At 41.9% G+C, this 24,506-nt stretch overlaps 1 protein-coding gene across 7 annotated transcripts in view; it reads right to left on the bottom strand.

Annotated features, from left to right (window-relative positions):
- Positions 1-23,730, bottom strand: part of RUBCNL (rubicon like autophagy enhancer) — a 76,413-nt gene extending 52,683 nt beyond the window's left edge. The window contains exons 1-5 of one of the 7 annotated variants that reach the window (XM_059684476.1): positions 23,391-23,730; positions 23,087-23,241; positions 4,757-5,499; positions 1,682-1,764; positions 760-970 (exon numbers count right to left, since the gene is read on the bottom strand). In XM_059684476.1, coding sequence (XP_059540459.1) covers positions 760-970; positions 1,682-1,764; positions 4,757-5,276 — 814 coding nt within the window. In that variant the 5' untranslated portion in view covers positions 5,277-5,499; positions 23,087-23,241; positions 23,391-23,730. Of the gene's footprint in view, positions 1-759; positions 971-1,681; positions 1,765-4,756; positions 5,500-7,062; positions 7,283-20,683; positions 20,921-22,396; positions 22,522-23,086; positions 23,335-23,390 lie in introns of those variants that run through there. The other 6 variants (XM_059684474.1, XM_059684475.1, XM_059684479.1 and 3 more) reach the window with 6 other exon arrangements.
- Positions 23,731-24,506: the final 776 nt, after the last annotated feature.

Genomic DNA, 24,506 nt, shown 5'->3' with positions numbered 1-24,506 from the left:
GAGATGCTGGGAGGCCATTCAGGTGGACATGTTCCACAGATCCCAGCAATATTGAGCAAGCATGTAAAAGAGTTGCAGGACTAAAAACACAGATGTGAGAGATGTCAACAGAGAGGGAATATGGAAAGATGTTGCAGTGGATAAAATCTCAGGGTAGAAAGAGAAGAATCTAGGACTGAAGCAGGATTCACACTTAAGAAATGGTAAGAAAATGACAAATCCTATCTTCAGTTCTCAGTTTATTTATCCTCCCCTCCAGGAAGAACTCCCTAGAGCTCCTTCTACTCTGGGACCCACTGCACTGGGTCATAGGAGCCCTGCCTATGATCCCACACAGCCTGGGCTCCACCACGAGAGCTCCTGGAGGGAAGGAGCACATCTTGTTGCCTGGTGATGCCCGGCACCCAGCACCTCTCAGGCTCCTTGTTTGTGGAATGAATGAAAGAGGACTTGGAAAGGAAGAAGAGTTAAGAGAATGCTATGTGACAGAAAGCAAAGGAAGATGGAAAATTTCAGCCACTGCCAAAAGGAAAATTAGGATGAAGTCCAAGAAAAACAACAACACATTGATTTAGCCATGGAGTGGAGTATGCTAACCAGTCCCAAACCCAAAGGGCACATATGATGAGGATAATATACTAGTAGGTTATTTCAGAAGTTTTAGACAAAGGATTTAAAGACATACTTCCAGATTTGACAGAGAAGATAAATATGTGTAGAGATTACAGCAAAAAGCTTTCTCATATTTGCCCCACTTGCCTTCATAGCCACTGTTTGAAAAAGTGGAAGACCCGGATTCTTGCTTTATATTGGTATAAAAGGTCACTTCAGAGTCACTTTGATCATTCCCAAGTGACCCACTGGCTTCTTCTATACTCCAGTTCTCTGTGTGCTGTTGACTCAGGATGTTACACTTCATTTTCTCCATTGCTGATATAATCATATCTGCAGCATAAAAGTGGGCATTTTCCTATAGAAAAAAATCAGTTAAAATACAAAAGGATAATCAACTTTTTTTCATTGAGGTATATTACATTTTTAAAAATCAAGAAGCAGGCACTCTCCTTACCAGGGTCACACCTGTGCCTTTCCCTTTCCTTTTCCTTCTCTCTCCCACACCACCCTCCCCCCCACTCCCCCACCCCAGGCACATTACCATTAGCTTTCTCACTCTCAAGCTCCAAGGGCTCTTCCTTTACCTCCATAAATTCTCTCCTAAGCCCATTTCTTCTAGGAACTACTTTTTCTACCTTTGTAGTTTACCAAATAAATATTCTCTTACAAAAAAAAAAAATCAAGAAGCCGTATTTAAATGGAGTTAATTAGAGGTTATTATGTAAAGTATAGTCCATATCTTCCAGACATAAGACTTAGTCCACTGCAATCAATAAACAACCCAATTTGAATTTCTTGTGATATAAAACCCTAGGTTGGTGATGGCCCAATGGTTGACATCATTCATCAATCATGGCAGACTTTCCAGCTGAGCATAGACACTGCCTCAGAACCCTTCTCAGCTTGGGGCTCTTGGCAGCCTCCACCCTCTATCAATCAAATGCTGAAATGAAACCTACTTGCCATGCCTCATGAAGTGAAATTTCCAAATTTAAATTATAACAGCACTATCTAAAGGATTAACACTCTTTGTGGCATAAAAAAAATATAAAAGTAAAATATTCACCTTTTCTACATCAACTGGATGCACAAATGCTTCTGCTGAGAAGGAATTTAATGAAATGCTTCTTCTATTGATTTGAACAGCACCTGACAATACAGCAAGTTATTAAAAATAGAGAAAAAGAAGTCCAACGATTATTTAAGAAAACAAAATAATTCTAGGGAGTGGCTTTTAAATATTGTTGTTGTTTTTTAATTATCACAACTCTAGAGTAAATTAGGATGACAAAAGAAGAATGAACCTTCTGGTGGTAAGGCTTGCAGATATTGTCTTAAAGGTTATCATTCTACAAGAGGCCATTGGAACAATAAGAACACATGGAAGAACCCTGGCATGGAGGAGACCAATGAGGCAGAAAGAGAAGAGAGTCATGGAAACTACCTAAAGGAGATGAAGAAAAGTGAGAAGAAAAGAAACAGTCTAGAAACAGCCATAAGAATCATGGAATCACTTTTCTAACTCACTGAAATTGACCAAACTTCCTGTTTGCAAAAACAAAGTATCTGAAAAATGTCAGCTTTGTTTCACTAAAATGGTCTTCCTCCGATCAAAAACAAGAAGAAACTGCAGAAGGTATATTCAGCTGACTCATCCAGTCTGTACCCTTAAGCAACTCCATTACTGGCAATGAACACCAGCAAAACACATGTGATTTCTTATTGTAGCATTTAAGTCAAAACATTTTTGTGAGAGCCATAAAAGCTGGCTTGTACCAATCCACTGAATTAGAAGAAAATGCTGCCAATGTCTTGATGATTATACAGCTCTCCGGGTGACAGAGAGACAAGCAGGATCACTCAAATCCCTTGCCTCATCTTCAAGGAAGCCACTGTTCCATGGAAAACTTTTTTTTTTTTTTCAGAGCAGAAGGGGAGGGAGAGAGAGCTAGAAACATCAATGATGAGAGAGAATCATTGATAGGTTGCTTCCTGCACGCCCCATAATGGGGATTGAGCCCGCAACCTGGGCATGTGCCCTGACCAGGAATTGAACCGTGATCTCCTGGTTCTTAGGTTGATGCTCAACCACTGAGCCATGCTGGTCGGGACCATGGAAAACTTTGAACCTCTTGGAATCAGAAGCCATCTGGAGTGGGCAAATTTTTTCAGAAAAGAGCAACTAGCTAGTACATATTGTAGAATATGAGGTCCATATGGCATTTGTTCGAACTACTCAGTTTTTCCACTGTAGTGAGAAAGCAGCTATAGACAAAACAAGCAAAGTTGTTATTTGTAAAATCAGGAGGCTGGCCGAATTTGACCCAGTCATAGTTTTGGACCCTGAACATAGAGAAAAGCACAGAGATGAGTCAGACAGTGTAGATTCCAGGTCCAGCTCTCCATGCACCAGCTGTGTCTACACATTAAAATTTCCTCATCTTTTGAACTGGGGTAATTATCTACTAAGTTAAAAGAGTAAAGAATGTGAAAGTGCTTTGTAAATGTGTAGATCCTATGCAAATGAAGGAAGTGTGGAGTTGTTTCCTACAGCACAAGGGGTCTTTCCCTACCATTTTATCTAACAAAGGAAAACCCTGCTGCTGCCACTGGAGATGCAACAGTCACAGGAAAATCCCACGTCGTAGAGGCAAATGCCTGTTCTTCCCATTGCTGCTGCCCACACCAGAAAGAACCTGATCACTCAGGATTTTTATTTTTAATCCCATGGAATGAATCCCTTAACCAAGTTAAAGAAATACTCCTAAAAAAAAAAGAGTGGTTTTTTAAAGGTACTTAGAGAGATTGTTTGGGCTGGGGTACCTATTTTCTATAAAGACAAAGTTACAGGATAATTTAAAATTGCAGAACCACTTCTATGCAGTGATATAACAAATGATTTGGGTCACGGGTACACTAGGCCCTAAAGAGACCCTCCTGTCACTATATAACTTGTCATAGTGGTGGTGGTTTGCAGGGGAGAGGGTTTTCCCTTTTCTCCATGTTCTCCTCACTCTCCCCTGTGAGGCAATCTAGTAGGAGACTAACCTCTTATCTGGCAACAACTAAATTTGCAAATTACTCTTTGCCTGAGAACTCTCCCAGCAAATGAGCAAAAATACAGAAAAAAGCCAATAATCAAAGTGTTTTATTTTGCTCAAATTTGGTTCTTATTCAGTTAGTCCATTGAAAGATTGCCCCAAATCTGCTATTCTTCAGCAATGATTAATGTGTTGAAGACTATCATCATCTCTGACTTTTCAAAGTTTCCAATAGAACTAATAAACCCCATATTTTAGCAAAGGGGAGGACTGGTTCCTGCTAGTGAGATATAAATACATACAAGCATACAAACTTATACACAAAACATGGACAGCTTTTAAAATTGTTTTGACAGAAAAAACTTCATTGACTACTTGAACCAGAGTTCTAACAGAATAAATTAATGCAAAGCATGAATATAAAATAATGAATATTTTAAAGTAAAGTAAGCATGCTATAAATTATAACAATAGCTAATTTATTGACTCCTCGGTGGCATTTTGCATGGATTATATCCTTTTAGGAATTTCAGTATTTTAGGAATATGTGCATTACCTCATAGCAATGGGAGCCCTTAATTTGTATAGCCTTTGGGAAATTGTGGTTACTATTTTTAAAACTGACTGTTTTCTAGTCACACTCTATCCAAGTAAATATAACAGGAAAGGCAAGTTCATCTCCTAGTAAGTACTGGTGTGCTGGTGTGCAATGGAGCCCATTCTTCCTGGAAACACCAGCACAGTGGATTGAGAGTACTTCCAATGCCCTGCCTTACGGGCAATTTCATAAGCTGGAAGTCCCTGAAGGCACACACGAGCTCAAAATTAACTGGTGATGTTGATTATCAACTACATTGAGCTAGGATGGCATTTCCCTGCAGTCTAAGGAGAAAGGAAATCTTGATTTCACAGCTGTAACGGTCCAGGTAGATGGGCCAAAGACAATATTAAGTGAGTTCATGCACTGGCTTCTGGTCTAAGAGTAAACCCATGACATTTTTTTTATGAGGAAGACAGTGGGGCAGGCTTTAGACCTTTAGACCAAGACAAAGCAAGTGTGTGAATGGACAAGAATGAGGAAAGTCCCTGACTAAAATTACCTTCATCCGTGGAAGCTGTCAGTTGAGAAGGCTTGAAACAAGCACTGTCAGCTTCAGAACATAGGGAAGCAGTCAAAATCTTGGAGCTTGTGAACGGAGACATCCAAGGAGAGGGTCCTGGGGGTACTGCCCACTCTTGTGTGGGGTTAAAAGAAAAGTCACTGCTCTTTTTACCTGAGCTGCCCATGGAGTCCACAGTGTCCTTCCACAATGATGTCTCCACTATGGAGTTCTCGAGAGACAATGGTGAAGTGCCCAAGGGAGAGGTAGCATCCCCCACAAAGTTGCTGCCAATGTTCCCCACTGTTGGCACCTGAAGCGGCAAGTCCTGCAGCTGAGGCTGCATATCCTGGGGGTTAATCCAGGCAGCTCTGTGCCTCGTGAATCTGACGTCTGATGGGCAAGAGGGGTAGTTAGAGTCCAGGAGGTGGGGTGAACCATCAGTGTCACCAGAGTCATCACTCACCCCTTCCCAGGGCTCCACAGGAAAACCCTGCTGGTCCGAGGACTGTGACACCATCTTTCCAGGCTCAGGGCTGATGTGAAATTCCGTTGTCGTACTAGATCAGGGCCTTGAACTCACCATGTGCCAGCAAGAGGGCTGGAGAGTTTATCTGCAGTGAGTAAGAATCATTCAAGATAAATGAGGGCTCAACCATATTTTTTAAAGCAATTTCTGTTGAGGATGTAAAAAATAAAGAGTTTGTACTTCACCCTAAACAACACAGTTAATCCATTTGGATCTATAAGTCAAAAAATAAAATAAAATCAGTGTGGTGAAGGCCTGGGGTGCAGAGCAGAGGCAGGTTAGAAAGGGACAATGGCGGGGGGGGGGGAGGGGACGTTTGTAATACTTTCAACAATAAAGATTAAAAAAAAATCTGTCATAAACTAGCAGCAAACATGGGGGTATGAAAGGGTTTTCAAAACATAAAAATAATTGAAGAGTGTTTTTATTATAAGGATAAAGTTGTATAAGGATACTATTGATAAAACAGATAAAAATGTAAAACACCCATGCATTATTCCAATAAAAGTAAATGTCAAAACCAAATTGGAAATATTATCTACAAGTAAAGGCACATTTTCATAGTTTCTTTTTTTTTATTTAGTTTGTGTTTGTATTTCAACAAAGTAGACAATGGCACATGAGATTCTGAACAATCAATAGCACTAAAAACTTTGTTTCAGCCCTGACTGGTTTGGCTCAGTGGATAGAGCGTCGGCCTGTGGACTGAAGGGTCCCAGATTCGATTCCAGTCAAGGGCATGTACCTTGGTTGCAGGCACATCTTCAGTGGGGGGTGTGCAGGAGGCAGCTGATCGATGTTTCTCTCTCATCGATGTTTCTAACTCTCTATTCCTCTCCCTTCCTCTCTGAAAAATCAATAAAATATATTTAAAAAAAAAACTTTGTTTCATATAACTTATATTAGCATATAATGTTTATATTATAATAGCAATATAAATTTATGATGAGTTTATCATAACTAAAGAACACAGTGTAAATCTAGAATCTATCTAAAATATAGTCTGCTCACTTTAAGCTCAGTTTTTAGCTTTGGTAAATGAGGTAATGATTAAAATGTCAAGAGCTTCACAAATGAGAAGCACGCTCATCACTGTAATTACAGGCCCAGCACAGTGTCTTTCTACTCTTCTCCCACTGTCCTTCACACTACAAGGCTTCAAAGCAACCATCAACAGCAAAAACAAGGTCAGAAAGGGAAAGACCTAGAAACAAGCATTCTGCTTAGGTGAGTTTTACCTAAATAAAGGGTGGGGCACACGGTGAGTATGAGAGTTTGGAGTCATTTCCAGGGTTTTCAATACCATCATTACGTATGTAGATGGCTCCCACATGGATCTCTATTCCTGACCTCTCCTTGAACTCCAGGCTAGCATATTTTACTGCCTGACATATGTCCAGTGGGCATCATAACATGATGCATCCAAAAAAGACACTGATTTCCCCCAAACTTGTTTCTCCCTGGTTTGCTCCATCTCAGGAAGAACACCTTCCGATAGCTGAAGCTACAAAATCTAGGAGTTATCTCTGATCCTATATTTCCCTAGCAAGTTTGTATCTATACCTACCACCCTATTCTAAAAGTCACCATCTTCTCCCACCTGGCCCTCCTCTATTTTTCCAATGGGTCTCCCCACTTCTACTCTTATCTATTTATAATCAAAAGGTATTCAGAGAGATTTTTTTTATAAACTTATATCAGATCCCTGTAATTAACCTCCCCCCAAACCCTGCCCATAGCTGCCCATCAAATCGGGAATAAAATCTAAAATCCTTACCTTGTCCTTACAGCATGAAATGTTCCTGCCTTTCTCATTTATCTTTGTCCAAACCAGGCAGCAAACTTTTGAGTCCTATAAACTCTTGCACACCCTAGTCCCTCTGCCCGGAATGTTTTTCCTCCAAATGATCACTCATCTGGCTCCTTTCTGTCTTGTTGCATGCCTTGGTTTATGAATTACTTCCTCAAGAAGTCTTTCCTAACTACCTAACTTAAAGTAGTTCCCCCATTACACCCTATCACATCACCTTGCTTAATTTTCATCAGAGGAGTTCTCACTTCCTGGTATTTTTATTAGCTCTTACTGTCATTCACCTCCACCACCTGGCTATAAGTTCCATGAGAGTAGAGGCCTTGTCTGTTCTCTGCCAGGTCACAGAGTTGCATACAAGGACTCAAAAAAAATTACAGACTAAATGAACAAATCCAACGAAGTGGAAATAAAGTCACAAGCTGGAGAAAAAATTTCTGTGATAGATATAACTGCTTTATTATTGTGGCAGAATTATTCATACAGAGATAGAAATAATCCATGTTTCATAAATATATGAAAATTTTCTCTTGGCTTTTGTCTACTGGGGGATCTTCTGCTCGAGGTCACATCTTTTGGAATAATGTAAGATATGTTTATATGCCAAACTGAAACCACTGTACAATCTCCAAATCATCACTCACAAAATATCACAGAATATGGTGATAACTGGCAGAACTTGCTACCCTGAAGTGCTTCATCTTCCTTCTCCTAACCTAAAATCTTACCTTGTATCTCAATTGCTCTTTGTCACATCTTTTCCTCTCCAATAATTTTAAATGTTATAATTACAAAAGAAAACCATGACTATGCTTTAATAAAATGTCCAAAGCACAGAAGCCAACAGCAGAAAGTGAAGCACTCTGATTGCACCAAGCACCACCAACCCTACTTCATTCCCAGACATCACATTGTTAACCATTTTATTCCTCCGAGACCTTTTCTTATGAGTTAACATACATATGTCAGATCAGAAATATGCTTTGTTTTCTTTTCTATATACACACATGGGATTATACTGGCCATATTCTATAACTTACCTCTTTTTCTCTCAATACTATGTCTTGAGGGTATGTATCATATCATTCTTCTTAACTGTCTTACCACTTGCTATAGTATAAATGCATCATAGTTTACTTAGATGCCTATTGATGGAAATTTATTTTTAGTTTTCACTACAAAAAATATACAACAATGAACATCTTTGCTCACATTGCTTCTTGTTGACTTTCTTTTACCAAATCTTTTCTGTTACTAGTTCCAATTTTAATTCTGCCTCCATAGTTCATGATGACATTCTCTATTTCCAAGAAAATGATGTCATGTTTTAAGTCATGTTTTACTCTCAATTCTCTATACTTCATATCTGTTCTTGTGTGTGGTTGAGAAGGCTAAAAGGCTAATTCCAATGGAACCCTGATGCTTGGGGGGCTAGCAATCTGAATCTGTGCAGTAACCTAATGTACATTCTTGATAACCTATAATTAAGTCACTGCCCCTTTCCCACAAACTGCTCTTGCAAGACCTGATACCCAAATGCTCACATTTTACAAAGGCCATAAACCATGCACCCCCAGAGGGGTTATCAGCGCTGGTGCCAGGCCAGGTCCTTAGATATGGCCTCAAGGCTCCCATTCCAACACACGGGGCTTTTTGCAACCCCCATGAAAGGTCCGGAAGTCCCCATCCATATTTGGGGGGTCAAGAAACCAAAGGGAATAAAAGAAGGGCTTCCACCATACTGGTTTGCTCAGACTTTGGAGGCAACTTCTCTGAGACTGCTGGTGTAATAAAGCTGTGTAACTCCATTTCTCTAAGTGTCACTTGGGTTTCTTTGGTCTTCTACAACATGGGAGATGACAGATATAAAAAATGAAAAATACAAAGCCTCAAACAAATCCCTGTATTTTTTATAAACAGATTAAAGTCAATAATTCAAAAAGAATATTATTTACAAACCTCCCAGGTACAGAATTGACTTAACTGCCTTGAGCAAAACAGACTTCCTTATAAAAAGTAATTTTTAGAAGTAGATGCTTGCTCCACTTCCTTTAGAAAGGTATTTTTGCTTCATACAAACAGGTGTTGGCTTTTCCAGGTTATAAAATGAGAATCTTTGAGAGCTGAAATAGGCCCACAGAGATCAAAGCCATGTCTAAGGTCACAACTGAGTAGTGGCAGAGAGAGGATGACAAGCCAGGTTGAACACTCATTAAGGAGCATGAGTTTCTCTGAGAGGCAGATTGGCATAGAGGAGAGAGTAATGATTGGACCTTACTGATAAGTCCAGGCCCTACTGATAAGAGGTCAACATGTCCATTTCTTGATCTTTAGGTAAACCATAAGATACTATCATATAGTTGCTAGTTGTGTTGCTTGTTGCCACATTGCTTGAAGTCTGTTAATTATTCATTAGACAAATATTTCTTGATCATATACTACACTGTTTTTATTTTGGTAGCACTGGGTTAACAGTTGTGACTAAAATAGGCTTCCTGCCCTCCAGTTGTTTATTCTGATGGAGGGAAGATAGTGACTAAACAAACATTCATATATTCCAGGTACTGACAGGCAGTAGGTAATGTGCATCTAAGCAATGTGTGACATCTTTTCAAAGTGCTTCCCACTGTCATAAATGAGGTCCTTTGAATAAGAGATGGTTAGGTACAAAGATAAAATCAATTTCCAAAAACATTTTAAAGGTAGAAAAGTCAAGTTGCAAAGTTTACCATCATTTCTATTGAGATTTTCCTACACAGGCAGCTGCCAAGGCCCTAGAGACAAAGAGAGACCCTAAAACTCCCCAGCCAAGTCATTATAGATGGGTCCCTGTCCATTGGTCAGTGGTCTTGTCAAGAATGACTACATCACTAGGGCTGCTTCAGAGCCACATTATTGGGCCGCAAAGATGCAACCTTTTTAAGAGTGTTGGGCATGAGCCACCATGACCTTTATGGGGACCTCACAAAAGTCTTTCAGACCATAAGCAGCCAGTACTTTGTTGGCAGATGACTGGCTTTAGATCCTAATTTTTCTAACAATGTTGAAGTTACTCCATGAATTGTCAGACTTAGGATTTAGAATTTCTCTGCCCCAGCACTACTAACTGAAAACACAAATAGGACCATCATAGCAAAGACTCATCTTAAATGTTAATTCCTCAGTGAGACCTCCCTGGTTACTCTATAAATAATGGCAACTGTTCCTCTCCCTAAAAGTTCCTCCCCCCTTCCCAATTCTCATTTTTCTCTTTACTCCTTAGCACTAATCCCTATTTTATTGAAGCTCAGTGACTAATAACCACTAGAATGTAAAATCTCTGAGAGCAAGTTTTAAGCATTTTTTATTTTAGATATTGTTTTGTTCCCTGAACTAGAAAGAGGCACATGTAGGTGGTCAATAAATATATTCTGAGTATATAAATGAAAGAATGAACAAACAAATGAACAGTATCTAAGTATGGTTATGTTGATAATTTCTGTTGCCCAAAAAAGAAAGTCAAGAAAAGATGTCACCCTTTAGAAAAAATTGGAGATCATAACCTGAAATGTCTGCCAACCACTTAGAAAGAATGTTAGAGAATAGGAATTACAAACAAGACGTGAGGATAAAAAATGAAATTAATGGATCTAGCATGTGAGCTCTTTGGTTAACACAGTTCCCCAGAACCTCTTCACCTCTTTTTGTAACCAAGCACTTCCCTTCATGCTTTGACTTTAAACAAAAATTCACATTCCCAAAGATGTTGATAGACTCAAACGATCACATATCAAACAGAAACCATGAAGATGTTCAATAATGTGATGCCACAGCTTCCATCACAGTGGCCAGGAATTTCACACAACTGCACCTTCACCACAGTACGTGCTGAACACTCTGTTCTAATAAAGCACCAGGAGGGAAACATATTGCAACGGTGGCATCACATGGACTTTTCTACAACCAATTTACCCTTTAGCAATGACTCTTAGTTTTGAAGGTTTGTTGTCAGAACAACACAAAGTAAGCACAGAAAATAGTTAAGAGAAATAGGTGGGGTGGGTGGGTTAAGAAGGGAAAACCCAATGAAGGCAAAGATGAAGGAACGCTAGGTATTTTATCTAAAAATACTGCATGGTTGCCCAAGACACATAAATAACTAACATCCTGTGGTCATTACATTTGTCATGCTTTCCAATCTCACTCTACACAATGATAACTTGTGATATTTCAGATTTTATTATGCCTATTTGAGAACTGAAATGGAGACCATTAGGGGACTTGCCCAAAGTCTCACCATTAGTAATTAGCAAAAGTAGAACAAAAACAAAAGTCTGACACCTGATCCAAAGCTCTTTCCACTGGTATTTACATGTTCCGTTTGGACTAAAATTAGCAAGAAATTTTCTATTTCATTAGCAAAGTAATTTGTAAATTTCTCCCATCAGATTTGTCACAAAAAGGATTAAGAACCACACAGCTATTTTGGTTTCATGTATTTAGAACAGTTTTCTCCTGACTTTTATGATTATGCCTCCTTATTTATAAAAAAAATCTTTGCACATACATCTCCAATACAGAACTATTTATAATATTTAAATATGCATAGCAATTCTAATGCATTATTCTATATAATAAAAGCCCAGCGACCAAAACAGTGGAATGACCAGAACACCACAGCCCCCAGGAGGTGGTTAGGGGCAATGCGGCAGGCAGGCAGGCTAGTGGTTAGGGGCAATGAGGCAGGCAGGGAGAGGTGGTTAGGGCAATGAGGCAAGCAGGTGAGTGGTTAAGGGCATAGGCAGGCAGGCGAGCAGTTAGCAGCCAGAGGTCCTGGATTGTGAGAGGGATGTCTGCAGTGGGATTGGGCCTAAACCGGCAGTTGGACACCCCCCAAAAGGTCCCGGGTTGCGAGAGGGTACAGGCCGGGCTAAGGGACACTTCCCCATGCACGAATTTTGTGCACTGAGCCTCTAGTATAATTATAAAGCATACATGAAAATAGCATTTGTTCTCCCTTTACAGTGAATCATCTTGTATCCTAAAGGTATATACCCTCCACATTGGAGACCACTGCTTAAGTAAAGTTCAACTTAAAACCTTATACATAAAAATGTAATAACTAAAAATGGTATATATGAATATGATTAGATAACTAAGACTTAGAAAAATTATTAATACAAAAATTCACCTAAAGTAAGTGTAGGTACTTACACTTGAAAGATGGCTAAATCCCCATGTTTGGGAAAAATAAAAAGAGGAGCCATATTAGAAAACAGCTGGCAGTTCCCCAAATGGTTAAACATACAGTTAACATTTGACCTAGCAATTCTACTCCTGGGTATACCATGGTATACCAAGAGAAATGAAAGCGTGTGTTTACACAAAAATTTGTACATGAATTTTTTAAAAATATATTTTATTGATTTCAGAGAAAAAGGGAGGGGGAGAGAAAGATAGAAACATCAGTGTTGAGAGAAAATCATTGATTGGCTGCCTCTTGCACACCTCCTATTGCGGAACAAGCCCGCAATCTGGACATGTGCCCTTAACTGGAATCAAACCCAGAACCCTTCAGTCTGCAGGCCAACGCTCTATCCACTGAGCCAAACCAGGTAGGGCTGTACGTAAATGTTAATATGGATTAGAATAGGCAAATCCATAGAGACAAAATGTAGATCATTTTTTGCTTAGGGCAGGGAGAGGGGGATGGGAAGATAGGGAGTAACTGCTAAATGGTACAGAATATCTTTTTGAGGTTCTAAATGTTCTAAAACTACTGGTAATGATGGCACATATCTGTGAATGTACTTAAACCAATAAATTGTACACTTTAATTGGGTGAATTGTATGTTATGTGAGTTCTATCTGAATTTCAATAATGCTGTCAAAAAATGAAATGGGAAGAAGTACCCATCTCCCTTCAAAACAGTTTAGGAAGACTAGCAAGCACTGGTATTTCATAAGTTACAGATATCAAATGAGCATAAACTGTAAATCAGGCTGTGAACAAAAGCATTGAAAGTTAAAAGGGGAAATAGAGAATAAATGAAAGCTGTGGACTTCAGAAGAAAGATTCATTTGATATGAACCGCAAGAAGGAATTTATCTGCTGAGAAGGACTTTCTATGGTCAATCGAGGGCCCAAATTTTGTGAATAATATGAGCCTAGACTGCAGGGGTGGGCAAACTTTTTGACTCGAGGGCCACAATGGGTTCTTAAACTGGACCGGAGGGCCGGAACAAAAGCATGGATGGAGTGTTTGTGTGCACTAATATAAATTCAAAGTAAACATCATTACATAAAAGGGTACGGTCTTTTTTTTTTTTTTTAGTTTTATTCATTTCAAACTGGCCGGATCCGGCCCGCGGGCCATAGTTTGCCCACGGCTGGCCTAGAGCCATTTGCTGACAAGGGATTCTCATGCACTCTCTACACCAGGAAGATCCTCAGACTGAACCCTCAATTCCCACACTATACCCTGCTTGTTTACGCCACATGAGTCAACTATTATAAGGTAGTTCCTAGTTTCCGCTTTATGACCAAGGGACTTAGACCAGCCACATCCAAACAGAACAGCACACACTGGATGCCTCATTTACCAAAAACAGACCTAATTGGGAACTTTGGTGGGAACTTTGGCTATAAAAGGCTTGGTTGAATGCAATTTAGGTTTCTACATAAATCTTGAGCTATAGCTCCTCGAATAAAATGCTTTTTATTCTTTACTAGAGGCCTGTTGCACGAAATTCGTGCACTGGGGGGGGGGGGCGGTGTCTCTCAGCCCAGCTCTCAGGGAATGCCCAACTGACGGCCCCCTGTAGGGAGCAGGCCTAAGCCAGCACTCAGACATCTTTAGCACTGCCGTGGAGGCAGGAAAGGTTCCCGCCACCACCACTGCGCTCGCCAGCCGTGAGCCCAGTTTCTGGCTGAGAGGCGCTCCCCCTGTGGGAGCACACTGACCACCAGGGGGCAGCTTCTGTGTTGAGCGCATCATAGCGACCAGTTGTTCCACTGTTTGGTCGATTTGCATATTAGCCTTTTATTATATAGGACTATAGTCTAAAGTTAATTTTGATATACAAAGGAATACTTAATAAATGTGCCTAACATAGGTATAGAGAAGCAAGAGGAAATAGAAGTGAAAATGCCACAACAGCACCATCTAGAAAAATAAAAATAAAAAACAAGGGCTGGTAAAGGCAGATCATCAGCATGATGGCCAGTAGTGACTGGCCACTGACTGCCAAACCCTACACTAAGGGCTTCAAGCATCCTTTCTCACCTTGAAACCAGCACTGCAAAGAAGGTTCTGCTGGTCCTGATTTGTAGATGGGAAACAAAATCAAAGAGGTTCAGTATCATGGTTGTTTGGTTAAGTACTTATCTTTTAGAAATATATTCAGAAGTATTTAAAAATAATTTACAGAATTTCTTGAATTTGCTTTAAAATAACACAGTGAGAAGTTCTGGTGGTGAATATGGATAAAACACAATTGATCATATTGATAAATGTTGAAGATGGGAAAAGGGTACTTGTTTACTATTCTGTCTACTTTTCAGCTTGAAATTTTCCATTAGAAAATTCCCTAAGTTTAAGAAAACAAAAACAAAACACAACACTTACTATATCTGTCCATGTATACTTAAGTTACCTCTCTGACCTCTTTACCTATTACCTCTACACTCCTCCATCTCTATACCCCTCCTGCAGCCCCTTTTGCCTTCTTCCACCCATCTTTATTCAAATTTATTCAGATTGAGATTCACCATCACCCTTTTTAAAACTGTTTCCCTATAGATATACACTATCCTCATTTACTGTACCTATTTTATTATGCCTTATTTTTTATAGCACTCATCTTCTAGTATCTTACCCATCATCATCAATTTATAACTGATACATGGCATTTACTATGTGTCTGTCACTTTCTAAATTTTCTATATACACACAACCTATGATCCTAACAACCTAGGATATCAATATATTCATTTTATAGATAAGAAACTGAGGCACAGCTAGTATGTGGGGACAGTTTACACCCAGCTAGTCTTGCACCCAAGTCTACAGTCTTACCCAAAACAGCACAGGGGTGAAGCGAAGACAATGTCAAAAAGCACCAAGCACAGAGTAGCTGCTGAGAATCTAGCAATATCACTGACATTTACATGCTTATCTCACTCAGCCCAAATATCACAGAGAACAAGTCTAAACTAAGAGTGAGCAACCAAAAACAAAACAAAACAAAAATAACCCTAGGAGATCCCAACATAGTGGCCAGCAGGATGGCAGGGAGGGAGAAAGTATGAGTGAGTAAAAGTGTAAGAGGGGAGTGTGTGGGCATATGTGGTGTGTGTGTGGGAGAGTGAGGGAGAGTTAGATCTCACATAAGTCTCAGGGGCTGGCAAATCAGGCTCTCCTGGATGCAGAGACCCTGCTACTGCCACAGGCATTTCCAGACCAGTACAGCTCTGGCAGGGAGCCCAGGTCATCTTGAAGAGGGGAGCTGGAAAAGCCAGGAACACAGCCACCCCAACACCCATACTGTCCTCGGACAACACCCTAAACTCATGCAGTGAGCTGCTGGTCAGCCATAACTTGCAAGGGATGACTGCCACACCCTTGCAGTGAGTGGCATGCTACCTTGCCTCAGGCTCCCAGACATTCACAGTGAGTACACACCAGAGAGAATTCTTGCACCTCCCTGCACTGCGCTAAAGGACCCTGTGCTCCAGGATCCCACTCTTTCAGACACAACACTGAGTTCACACCAGGGAGACCCCACATCCCCCGCTGCCCAGGCCTGTGCTGATGGTCCAGCTGGAGACACATGGCACAGCGCCCCACCCAGACCCCATGACCACACTGATGATGCAAGTCAGAGGTACCCAGAGTGGCACCCCACCCAGGCCCCAGGACCATGCTAAATGTGTGAGCCAGAGGCCCCTGGCACCCCACCCAGGCCCCAGGACCGAGCTGATGGTGTGAGACGAGGTACCTGGTGCAGGACCCTGCTCAGGCCCCATGACCATGCTGATGGTGTGAGCCTGAAGGACCTAGGGAACTACCCTTTCCTGGGCACCAGCTCCGTGCAGTGAATTGCATGCCAGAAGTCTCTGGGACCTCATAGGGAATCCCACACCAGAGAAATTGTGCACGAGCCCCTACAAACCACCCGCATCTGCAACAGACAACTGAGGGACCAGGCATGTGGAGGAAGGGAGTAAAACTCAGAGCAGAGACAATAAAGGCATGAGACTCAAGGCAGACCCAACCTCTGGGCTAAGGATCCCTGGACCATTGGACCACTAGGGGCTTCAACCACTCGGACCTCAAGCAGGTTGCCCAGGGCCAGAAAGAGAGAGCTACTCACATTACATAGAAACAAATACAAAGGGACAGCAAAAATGTGGAGACAAAAAAAAATGCCCAAAGGAAAGAAAAGGAGGAATTGCTCAAAAAGGAACTAAATGAAATGGAGGCAAGCAATTTGTGAGAAAGAATTCAGAGTAATGGTTATAAGGATGCACAAATGTCCGGAAAGAAATATACCAACATATGTAAGAATCAAAAGGAAATGAAGAATGATATAGCTGCAATAAAGGACACAATGGAAGGTTTCAACTGCAGACTAAAAGAACCCGAGGACCAAATCAGTAAGTTAAAATACAGGGTAGAAAAAAATCACCCAATCTGAAGAGGATTTGGTGGTGGTGGTGGTGGTGGGCAGGGGTGGGGGGCGTTGAGGGAGATTAAAAAGCAGGAGAGTTTAAATGAAAAGAAGCAACATTCACATAATAGAAATGCCAGAAGGAGAAGAAGCTGATCAAGGTATAGAAAACCTATTTGAAGAAATAATGACAATCATCTGAGAGATGCAAATCAAAACAACAATGAGGTATCATCTCACACCTGTCAGACTGGCTATCATCAACAAATCAACAAACGACAAGTGCTGGAGAGGATGTGGAGAAAAAGGAACACTTGTGCACTGCTGGTGGGAATGCAGACTGGTGCAGCCACTATGGAAGACAGTATGGAGTTTCCTCAAAAAACTACAAATGGAACTCCCATTTGATCCTGTGATCCCACTTCTAGGAATATATCCCAGGAAACCAGAAACACCAATCAGAAAGGATATATGCACCCCTATGTTCATAGCAGCACAATTCACCATAGCTAAGATCTGGAAACAGCCTAAGTGCCCATCAGTAGATGAATGGATTAGAAAACTGTGGTACATCTACACGATGGAATACTATGCTGCTGTAAAAAGGAAGGAACTCTTACCATTTGCAACGTCATGGATGGAACTGGAGAGCATTATGCTAAGTGAAATAAGCCAGTCAATAAAGGAAAAATACCACATGATCTCACTCATTCATGGACAATAGAGACCATTATAAACTTTTGAACAATAATAGATACAGAGGCAGAGCTGCCTCAAACAGATTGTCAAACTGCAGCGGGAAGGCCGGGGAGGGTTGGGGGGCAGGAGGTAGGGGGGTAAGAGAACAACTAAAGGACTTGTATGCATGCATATAAGCATAACCAATGGACATAAGACACTGGGTGATAGGGGAGGCTAGGGGACTGTCTAGGGCGGGGGGATAAAATGGATACATATGTAATACCCTTTGTAATACTTTAAGCAATAAAAAAAAAAAAAAAAGATCAGAGTGGAAATAAATGACATAGAGACAAAAAAAAAAAATAAAAAAGCAATACAAAAGATCAATAGGACCAAAAGCTAGTTCTTTGAAAGGATAAACAAGATTGATGAACCTCTAGCCAGGCTCACTAAGAAACAGAGAGGACCCAAATAAACAAAATCAGAAAAGAAAGAGGTGAAGTAACAATCGACACCAGAAAAATACAAAGGAATGTAAAAAAAAAAAAAATGAGGAACAACTCTATACCAACAAACTGGAAAACCTAGACAAAATGGACATATTCCAAAAAAAGTGCAATCTTCCAAAACTCAATCAGGAAGAATCAGAAAACCTGAATAAGCTGATAACTACTGATGAAATTGAAGCAGTAATAAAAAAAATAAAAAAACCTTCCAGAAAACAAAACCCCTGGTCTGGATGGCTTCACAGGGAGTTTGACCAAACATTCAAAGAAGAATTAACACATACACTCCTCAGACTATTCCAAAAATGTTCAAGAGGAAGGAACACTTACAAGCTCTTTTTATAAAGCCAGTATTACCCTAATCCCCAAGCCAGATAAAAGCACTACAAAGAAAGATCATTACAGGTCAATATTCCTAATGAACATAGATGGTAAAATCCTCAACAAAATATTAGCAAGTCACATCCAGCAATACATTAAAAAGATCAGAAACCATCACCAAGTGGGACTTATTCCAGGGATGCAAGGCTAGTACAATGTCCACAAATCTATAAACGTGATATATCACATAAGCAAATTGAACAACAAAAAGCATATGATCATATCAATTGATGCAGAAAAGGTATTTGACAAAAACCAACACCCTTTTTTTATTGTTGTCTTTAAATATATTTTTATTTATTTCAAAGAGGAAGGGAGAGGTAGAAAGAGATAGAAATATCAATGATGATGAGGGAATCATTGATCGGTTGTCTCCCTCACACCCCCTACTGGGGATCAAGCCCATAACCCAGGCATGTGTCCTTGCATTAATGGAACATGGAACCCTTTAGTCCAAAGGCTGACGCTCCATCCATTGAGCCAAACCAGCCAGAGCCCAACACACTATTTTGATAAAACTCTCAGCAAAGTGGAAATAGAGGTATCATACTTCAACATAATAAAAGCATTATATGACAAACCTACAGCCAACATCATACTCAATGGGTAAATACTAAAACCATTTCCCCTAAGAACAGGAATAAGACAGGGATGCCCACTTTCACCACTCCTGTTCGACATAGTACTGGAAGTGCTAGCCATAGCGAAGAGGCAATAAGAAGAAATAACAGGCATCTAAACTGGAAAAGAAGAAGTAAAACTGTTATTATTTGTAGATGACATGGTATTGTACATAGAAAACCCCAAAGACTACTAGATTTAATATATGAATTTGGCAACATAGCAGGTTACAAAATTAACTCCTAGAAATCTATGGCATTTTTATACACCAATAATGAACTCAAAGAAAGAGAAACTAAACAAGCAATCCCATTTACCATTGCAACAAAAATAATTAAGATACCTAGGAATAAACTTAACTAAGAAGATAAAAGACCTGTGTTTGAAAAACTACAGGATTCTGAAAAAGAGATAGAGAAAGATATAAATACGTGGAAGATTATATCATGTTCATGATTTGGTAGAATCAACATCATTAAAATGTTCATACTACCCAAAGCGATCTATAGATTCAATGCAATCCCCATTAAAATAACAACAGCATATTTCACAGACCTAGAACAAACTCTCAAAAAATTTATATGGAATAAAGAAAAGACCCTAAATAGCTGCATCAATCAAGAAAGAAGAGCAGCCGAAACCGGTTTGGCTCAGTGGATAGAGCGTCGGCCTGCGGACTGAAAGGCCCCGGGTTCGATTCCGGTCAAGGGCATGTACCTGGGTTGCGGGCACATCCCCAGTAGGAGATGTGCAGGAGGCAGCTGATCGATGTTTCTCTCTCATCGATGTTTCTAACTCTCTATCTCTCTCCCTTCCTCTCTGTAAAAAATCAATAAAATATATTTTAAAAAAAAAGAAAGAAGAGCAAAATTGGAGGGATCACAATACCATAAATCAAGTTATATTACAAAGCCACTATAATCAAAACAGTCTGGCACTGGCACAAGAACAGATATATAAACCAATGGAACAGAACAGAGATCGACCCAAGCCATTATGCTCAATTAATATTTGACAAAAGAGGCAAGAGCATACAATGGAGTCAAGACAGTCTCTTCAATAAATGGTGTTGGGAAAATTGGACAGATACATGCAAAAAAATGAAACTAGACTGCCAAATTACACCATACATAAAAATAAACTCAAAATGGATTAAAGACTTAAATATAAAAAGGGAAACCATAAAAATCTTAGAAGACTCCATAGGCAGCAACATATCTCATAGCAATATGTTTACCGATACATCTCCTAGCCAGCCGTGGGCAAACTATGGCCCACGGGCCGGATCCGGCCCGTTTGAAATGAATAAAACTAAAAAAAAAAAAAAGACCGTACCCTTTTATGTAATGATGTTTACTTTGAATTTATATTAGTGCACACAAACACTCCATCCATGCTTTTGTTCCGGCCCTCCAGTCCAGTTTAAGAACCCATTGTGGCCCTTGAGTCAAAAAGTTTGCCCACTCCTGTTCCAGAGCCTTTAGTGGCATCCCTCAGGCCACCCCTATGTGTGGGATTAAACACAATACAGAAGTTAAAAAAAAGAGTCCCAATTTTAATTTTTATACCAGTCTGAGAGAAATGAATTATCAGCCCTGTCATCTTGGGCAAGGCTCTCTGCTTCAGTTTCTTTACAGGATTATTGTGAGAACTAGATGAATTGTATCATGCATATCTCAGTCTGACACACAATATACTATAAAATTTAGCTTTATTATCACCATCAGTGTGATTTTATAAAGACTTACAGTTTAGTTTAAGTCAGCATAATTAAGGAGATCTAGTTTTATTTACCAACCTCTTAACTGAGGGATTCTTCAATTCCTGTTTGTTAATCAAAATGGAAAAAACAATCAGAAGCCTTATTTGGAATCATGGTAAGATACAATATGACACACAGGCACTAGTATCGCTCATGTTTATAATCTCTGGCAGGCTGGACATGCTTATCTAAAAATAATTGCTTAAATTTTAACAGTAACACATCCAACCATGTGAATCTCATTTCCATATCAATCTAAATTTAGTAATGAGAGAAACTATTCAAAGTTGTCAATGCTATTATTATTTGTATGCTTTCAGATGGGGGGGGGTGTAATACTCTTTCTGGAGCACTTGACTTATCTTCCTCTAAAGACCATTCAAATGAAAATGACATTCTTGATATTTATCCTTGGCTCTGACAGAATCTTCCATGTCAGAAATCAAGAACTCCAACTTCAGAAAGCAAGCAATATTTTCAGGGTTAAACAGGTCTCACGAACAACATGTCTAATCAAATCTAACTCCCCATTGGCCACGGCTCTCAGTTTTCATCTAGGATCCTAGCAGCTCCCCCACTTTGTATAGGCCCTTGAGAAGCTGATTAAAAAAAAAAAAAAAAAGGCGAAGTTCTCCTCCTCTGAGTACACACCCTGATGGGCAGTTTCACATGGTAGTGCAGTGAAGAGGAACTGACGCAAGAGACTGAGAAACAGGCATATCCGGCCACTTTGGACAGGTGATATGGAAAACTCCAGCACTGCCGGCGGTTGCTGCCTTAACTCTGTGTTCTCAATAGGTTCTGTTGGTAGCCAAGAGGAAGGTGTGGACAGCAATGTGTAGAGACCACACTTTATACTTTTCAAAATACTACCCTCCCTCCAGTTATCTTCCAAACCACCCAGTGAAAGCAGAGCAAGTTATTTTTCCACTTCTCACAACAGCAAGTGAAGTTGAAGAGCAAACCGAAGTTCACTGCTATTCGGCCTTAGGAAAGAGTCTAAGAAACTCAAGTTTCCCGACCCCTCACTTCTTTGCACTTTCCCACCACAACTTCACTCAAAGATCCTTCCAAAGGGCAGCTATTGGATACACCCTTTCCTTTGAGTCTTACTTCCTATTAGGGCTAAATAACCCCTCCTCTGAAAGTTCTCCACGTTCTATAAACTATCAATTTCGCAGAGGTCTGTAGCAAATCCCACCCCACCTCGCGGTCCCGGTCAGGTGGGCGGGGCAAGGATAAACTGCAGCAACCCCGCTTGTTCCTGGGCAGGCTCTGCAGGTGCTCTCAGAGCAAAGCGCACTCGTTGCTTTCATGCTGCAGCCTAGCTTGGTTAAGTTCGGGAGAGGGTCCTCTGCGGGCGCACTTTTGAGGAACCGAGAAAAGCCATCGAATCCGGAACACGGCGCCTTGAACTAAGCGGGGCCCAGGCTTTGTGCCGATAGTCGTCCCCCGCAAAAGTGCTTTGAGGTCCCGTTCAGGCCCTTCCAGACCCAGCCAGCAGAGTCACCCTCCCTTGCAAGTCAATACAATAAAAATCCGCCACCCCTGCAGGGGAGCCGCTTCCTCCCTTCTCCAAAGGCCCGCAGAGCTGCCAAGACCTACCCTGGGATCCCTCAGTCTCTGGCGCCCATCCTCCCCCCTCACCTCCCACCCCAACCCATCCCACTTCTCTCGCCACCCGCACGGCGCGACCCACCGGGAGGTGGAAAGCTGCTCCCTGTGCGCGACGCGTTGGTCTTGTCTCGCGCCGGTCCTGCAGCGGAGCGAGAGCCCCGCGCTCCCTGGCTGTAGAGACAGCGGGAGCGGGGAGCGGGGAGCGGGGAGCGGGGAGCGGGGAGCGGGGAGCGGGGAGCGAGGAGCGAGGAGCGAGGAGCGAGGAGCGGAGCCCGGGCTCCGCCACGCCCCTCCCCCAGCCCAGGGAATCGGGGCTTGCGAGGCAACCCCAGAAGCTCCCAGGGAGCGCGGCGCGGCTGTCGCGCTGACTGCACGAGGAGAAGCCGGGGAAGAGCTGGAAGGAACTTGGGCCCCCATCTCCCTCCCCATCTCCTTCCCCTTCCCCTCGCTGCTGTGTCCTCTGCCGCGTCCCACCCCAGGGCCCTGGACGACGAGGGCTGGGGACAGCCGGAAGCAGTTATGCTCCCCTCTTGTCGTCCTCCCTCCCAAAATCTCGCCCTGCCCTCGCTGGGGGCCCAGACCGGACCGCGCTTTCAAAGGTCGAAAAGAGCGGTATGTAGACGTGGAAGACATAAATTCCCAGCCCAAAACGCCCCGAGCAGCAGTGTTTAGCATTTGGTACAGTTGCCAGAAATGAAGAATGATCCTCGTGAGTAATTTGGGTTAAAGTCTGCACCGACATCAATGGGCCCAGCAGGGAGCTACGACTTACCCATCACGGAGCCGAGTGTTTTCAGACCTCAGCTGGCCCGGAGCCCCATTCCGAGGACTGCACTGTCAGTATTTGTCCACTGGCGGCGAAGGTTTGGAATCCCATCACAGCTGTGCCACGGAGAGCGTCCACATCGGGTGGGTGCTGGGGAGAAGCTGCCAAACAATACAGAAAGTTTCACAAACAGAAACCTAAGCCCTGACTGTTAGTAAAGCTGAGCGCACGCCGTCCGCCGCCCCCACAGGGCGTTCAGCGCGCTGCAGAAGCGCCCTCGCCTGTCTTGGAGAAAGGATGTCCCAGTTACCTGCCCCGTGACAAGCGCAGGTGAGCCGGTCCCGGCTTGCTTAGAAGAGTCCCTTCAACTTGGTGAAACCACACCTTATCGCACTAACTATGGTTCCTTAGCTTTGTTCTTTGTCACTTTCACATGTGGAACCACATCACAGGTATTTGGGGGTAAATTTACCGGTGGAACACCACCCTCCTTGGCATAACCTGGCGTGGAGGTTAAGGCGCAGTACTGCGTAGTTGCTGCTGGTTCGGATGAAGACAGCAGGAACCAATATCGCAAAGCTAGGTGAATAGTAGCTGTCAATCACGCAGCTTCCGTTGAGAGCAGCTGTGTGTAGCTTAGACCTAAACGAACTCTGGACATTTAGGGTCTGTCTCAGGAGTTCAGACTGACTGGGAAGGGCTTACATTAAACTAAATCAAAAGAAGTGGGTGTGGGATGTGTGCTAATATTTGTTGAGTATCTGCTATGTGCCAGGTACTTTTCCTAATTATCTTAGGCAATCCTATCAACATCTCTGAGAATAGCAAATCATTTATTCCTGTCTTGCAGAGGAGGAATCTATGGCTTAGCGAGGTTCAGTTACTTGCCCAAGGTCACTCAACTAGTAAGTAGCAGAGTCAGGCTTTGAAAGCAGATGTATCTAACACCAAACCCTATCTCCACTAGCAAGACAGAGAATAACGAAATGAAGGGACCAAGTAAGAGCCTGTTTTAGGATATGAAAAAGAGAAGAGAAATCAAGAAGATGCCAAGAGAAAGAATCCTATATAATAAAGAGGTAATATGCAAATTGAATGTCACACCCTGGCACAAGATGGCCACTCCCATGTGGTCACAAGATGGCTGGCAGGGGAGGGCAGTTGGGGGCAATTGGGCTGGCAGGGGAGCAGTTAGGCATCAATCAGGCTGGCAGGGGAGCGATTAGGGGGCAATCAGGCTGGCAGGCAGGCGAATGGTTGGGAGCCAGCAGTGCCGGATTGTGGGAGGGATGTCCGACTGCTGGTTTAGGCCTGATCCCTATAGGACATCCCTCAAGGGGTCCCAGCTTGGAGAGGGTGCAGGCTGAACTGAGGGGCATCCCCCCCCCAGTGCACAAATATCATGCACCAGGCCTCTAGTCTTAAA

This window comes from Myotis daubentonii, chromosome 2 (assembly GCF_963259705.1).
Source record: "Myotis daubentonii chromosome 2, mMyoDau2.1, whole genome shotgun sequence".
In the NCBI taxonomy this organism is placed as follows: Eukaryota; Metazoa; Chordata; class Mammalia; order Chiroptera; family Vespertilionidae; genus Myotis; species Myotis daubentonii.
Note: the sequence above shows the minus strand (reverse complement) of the source record. Positions and strands in the feature narration are given on the sequence as shown.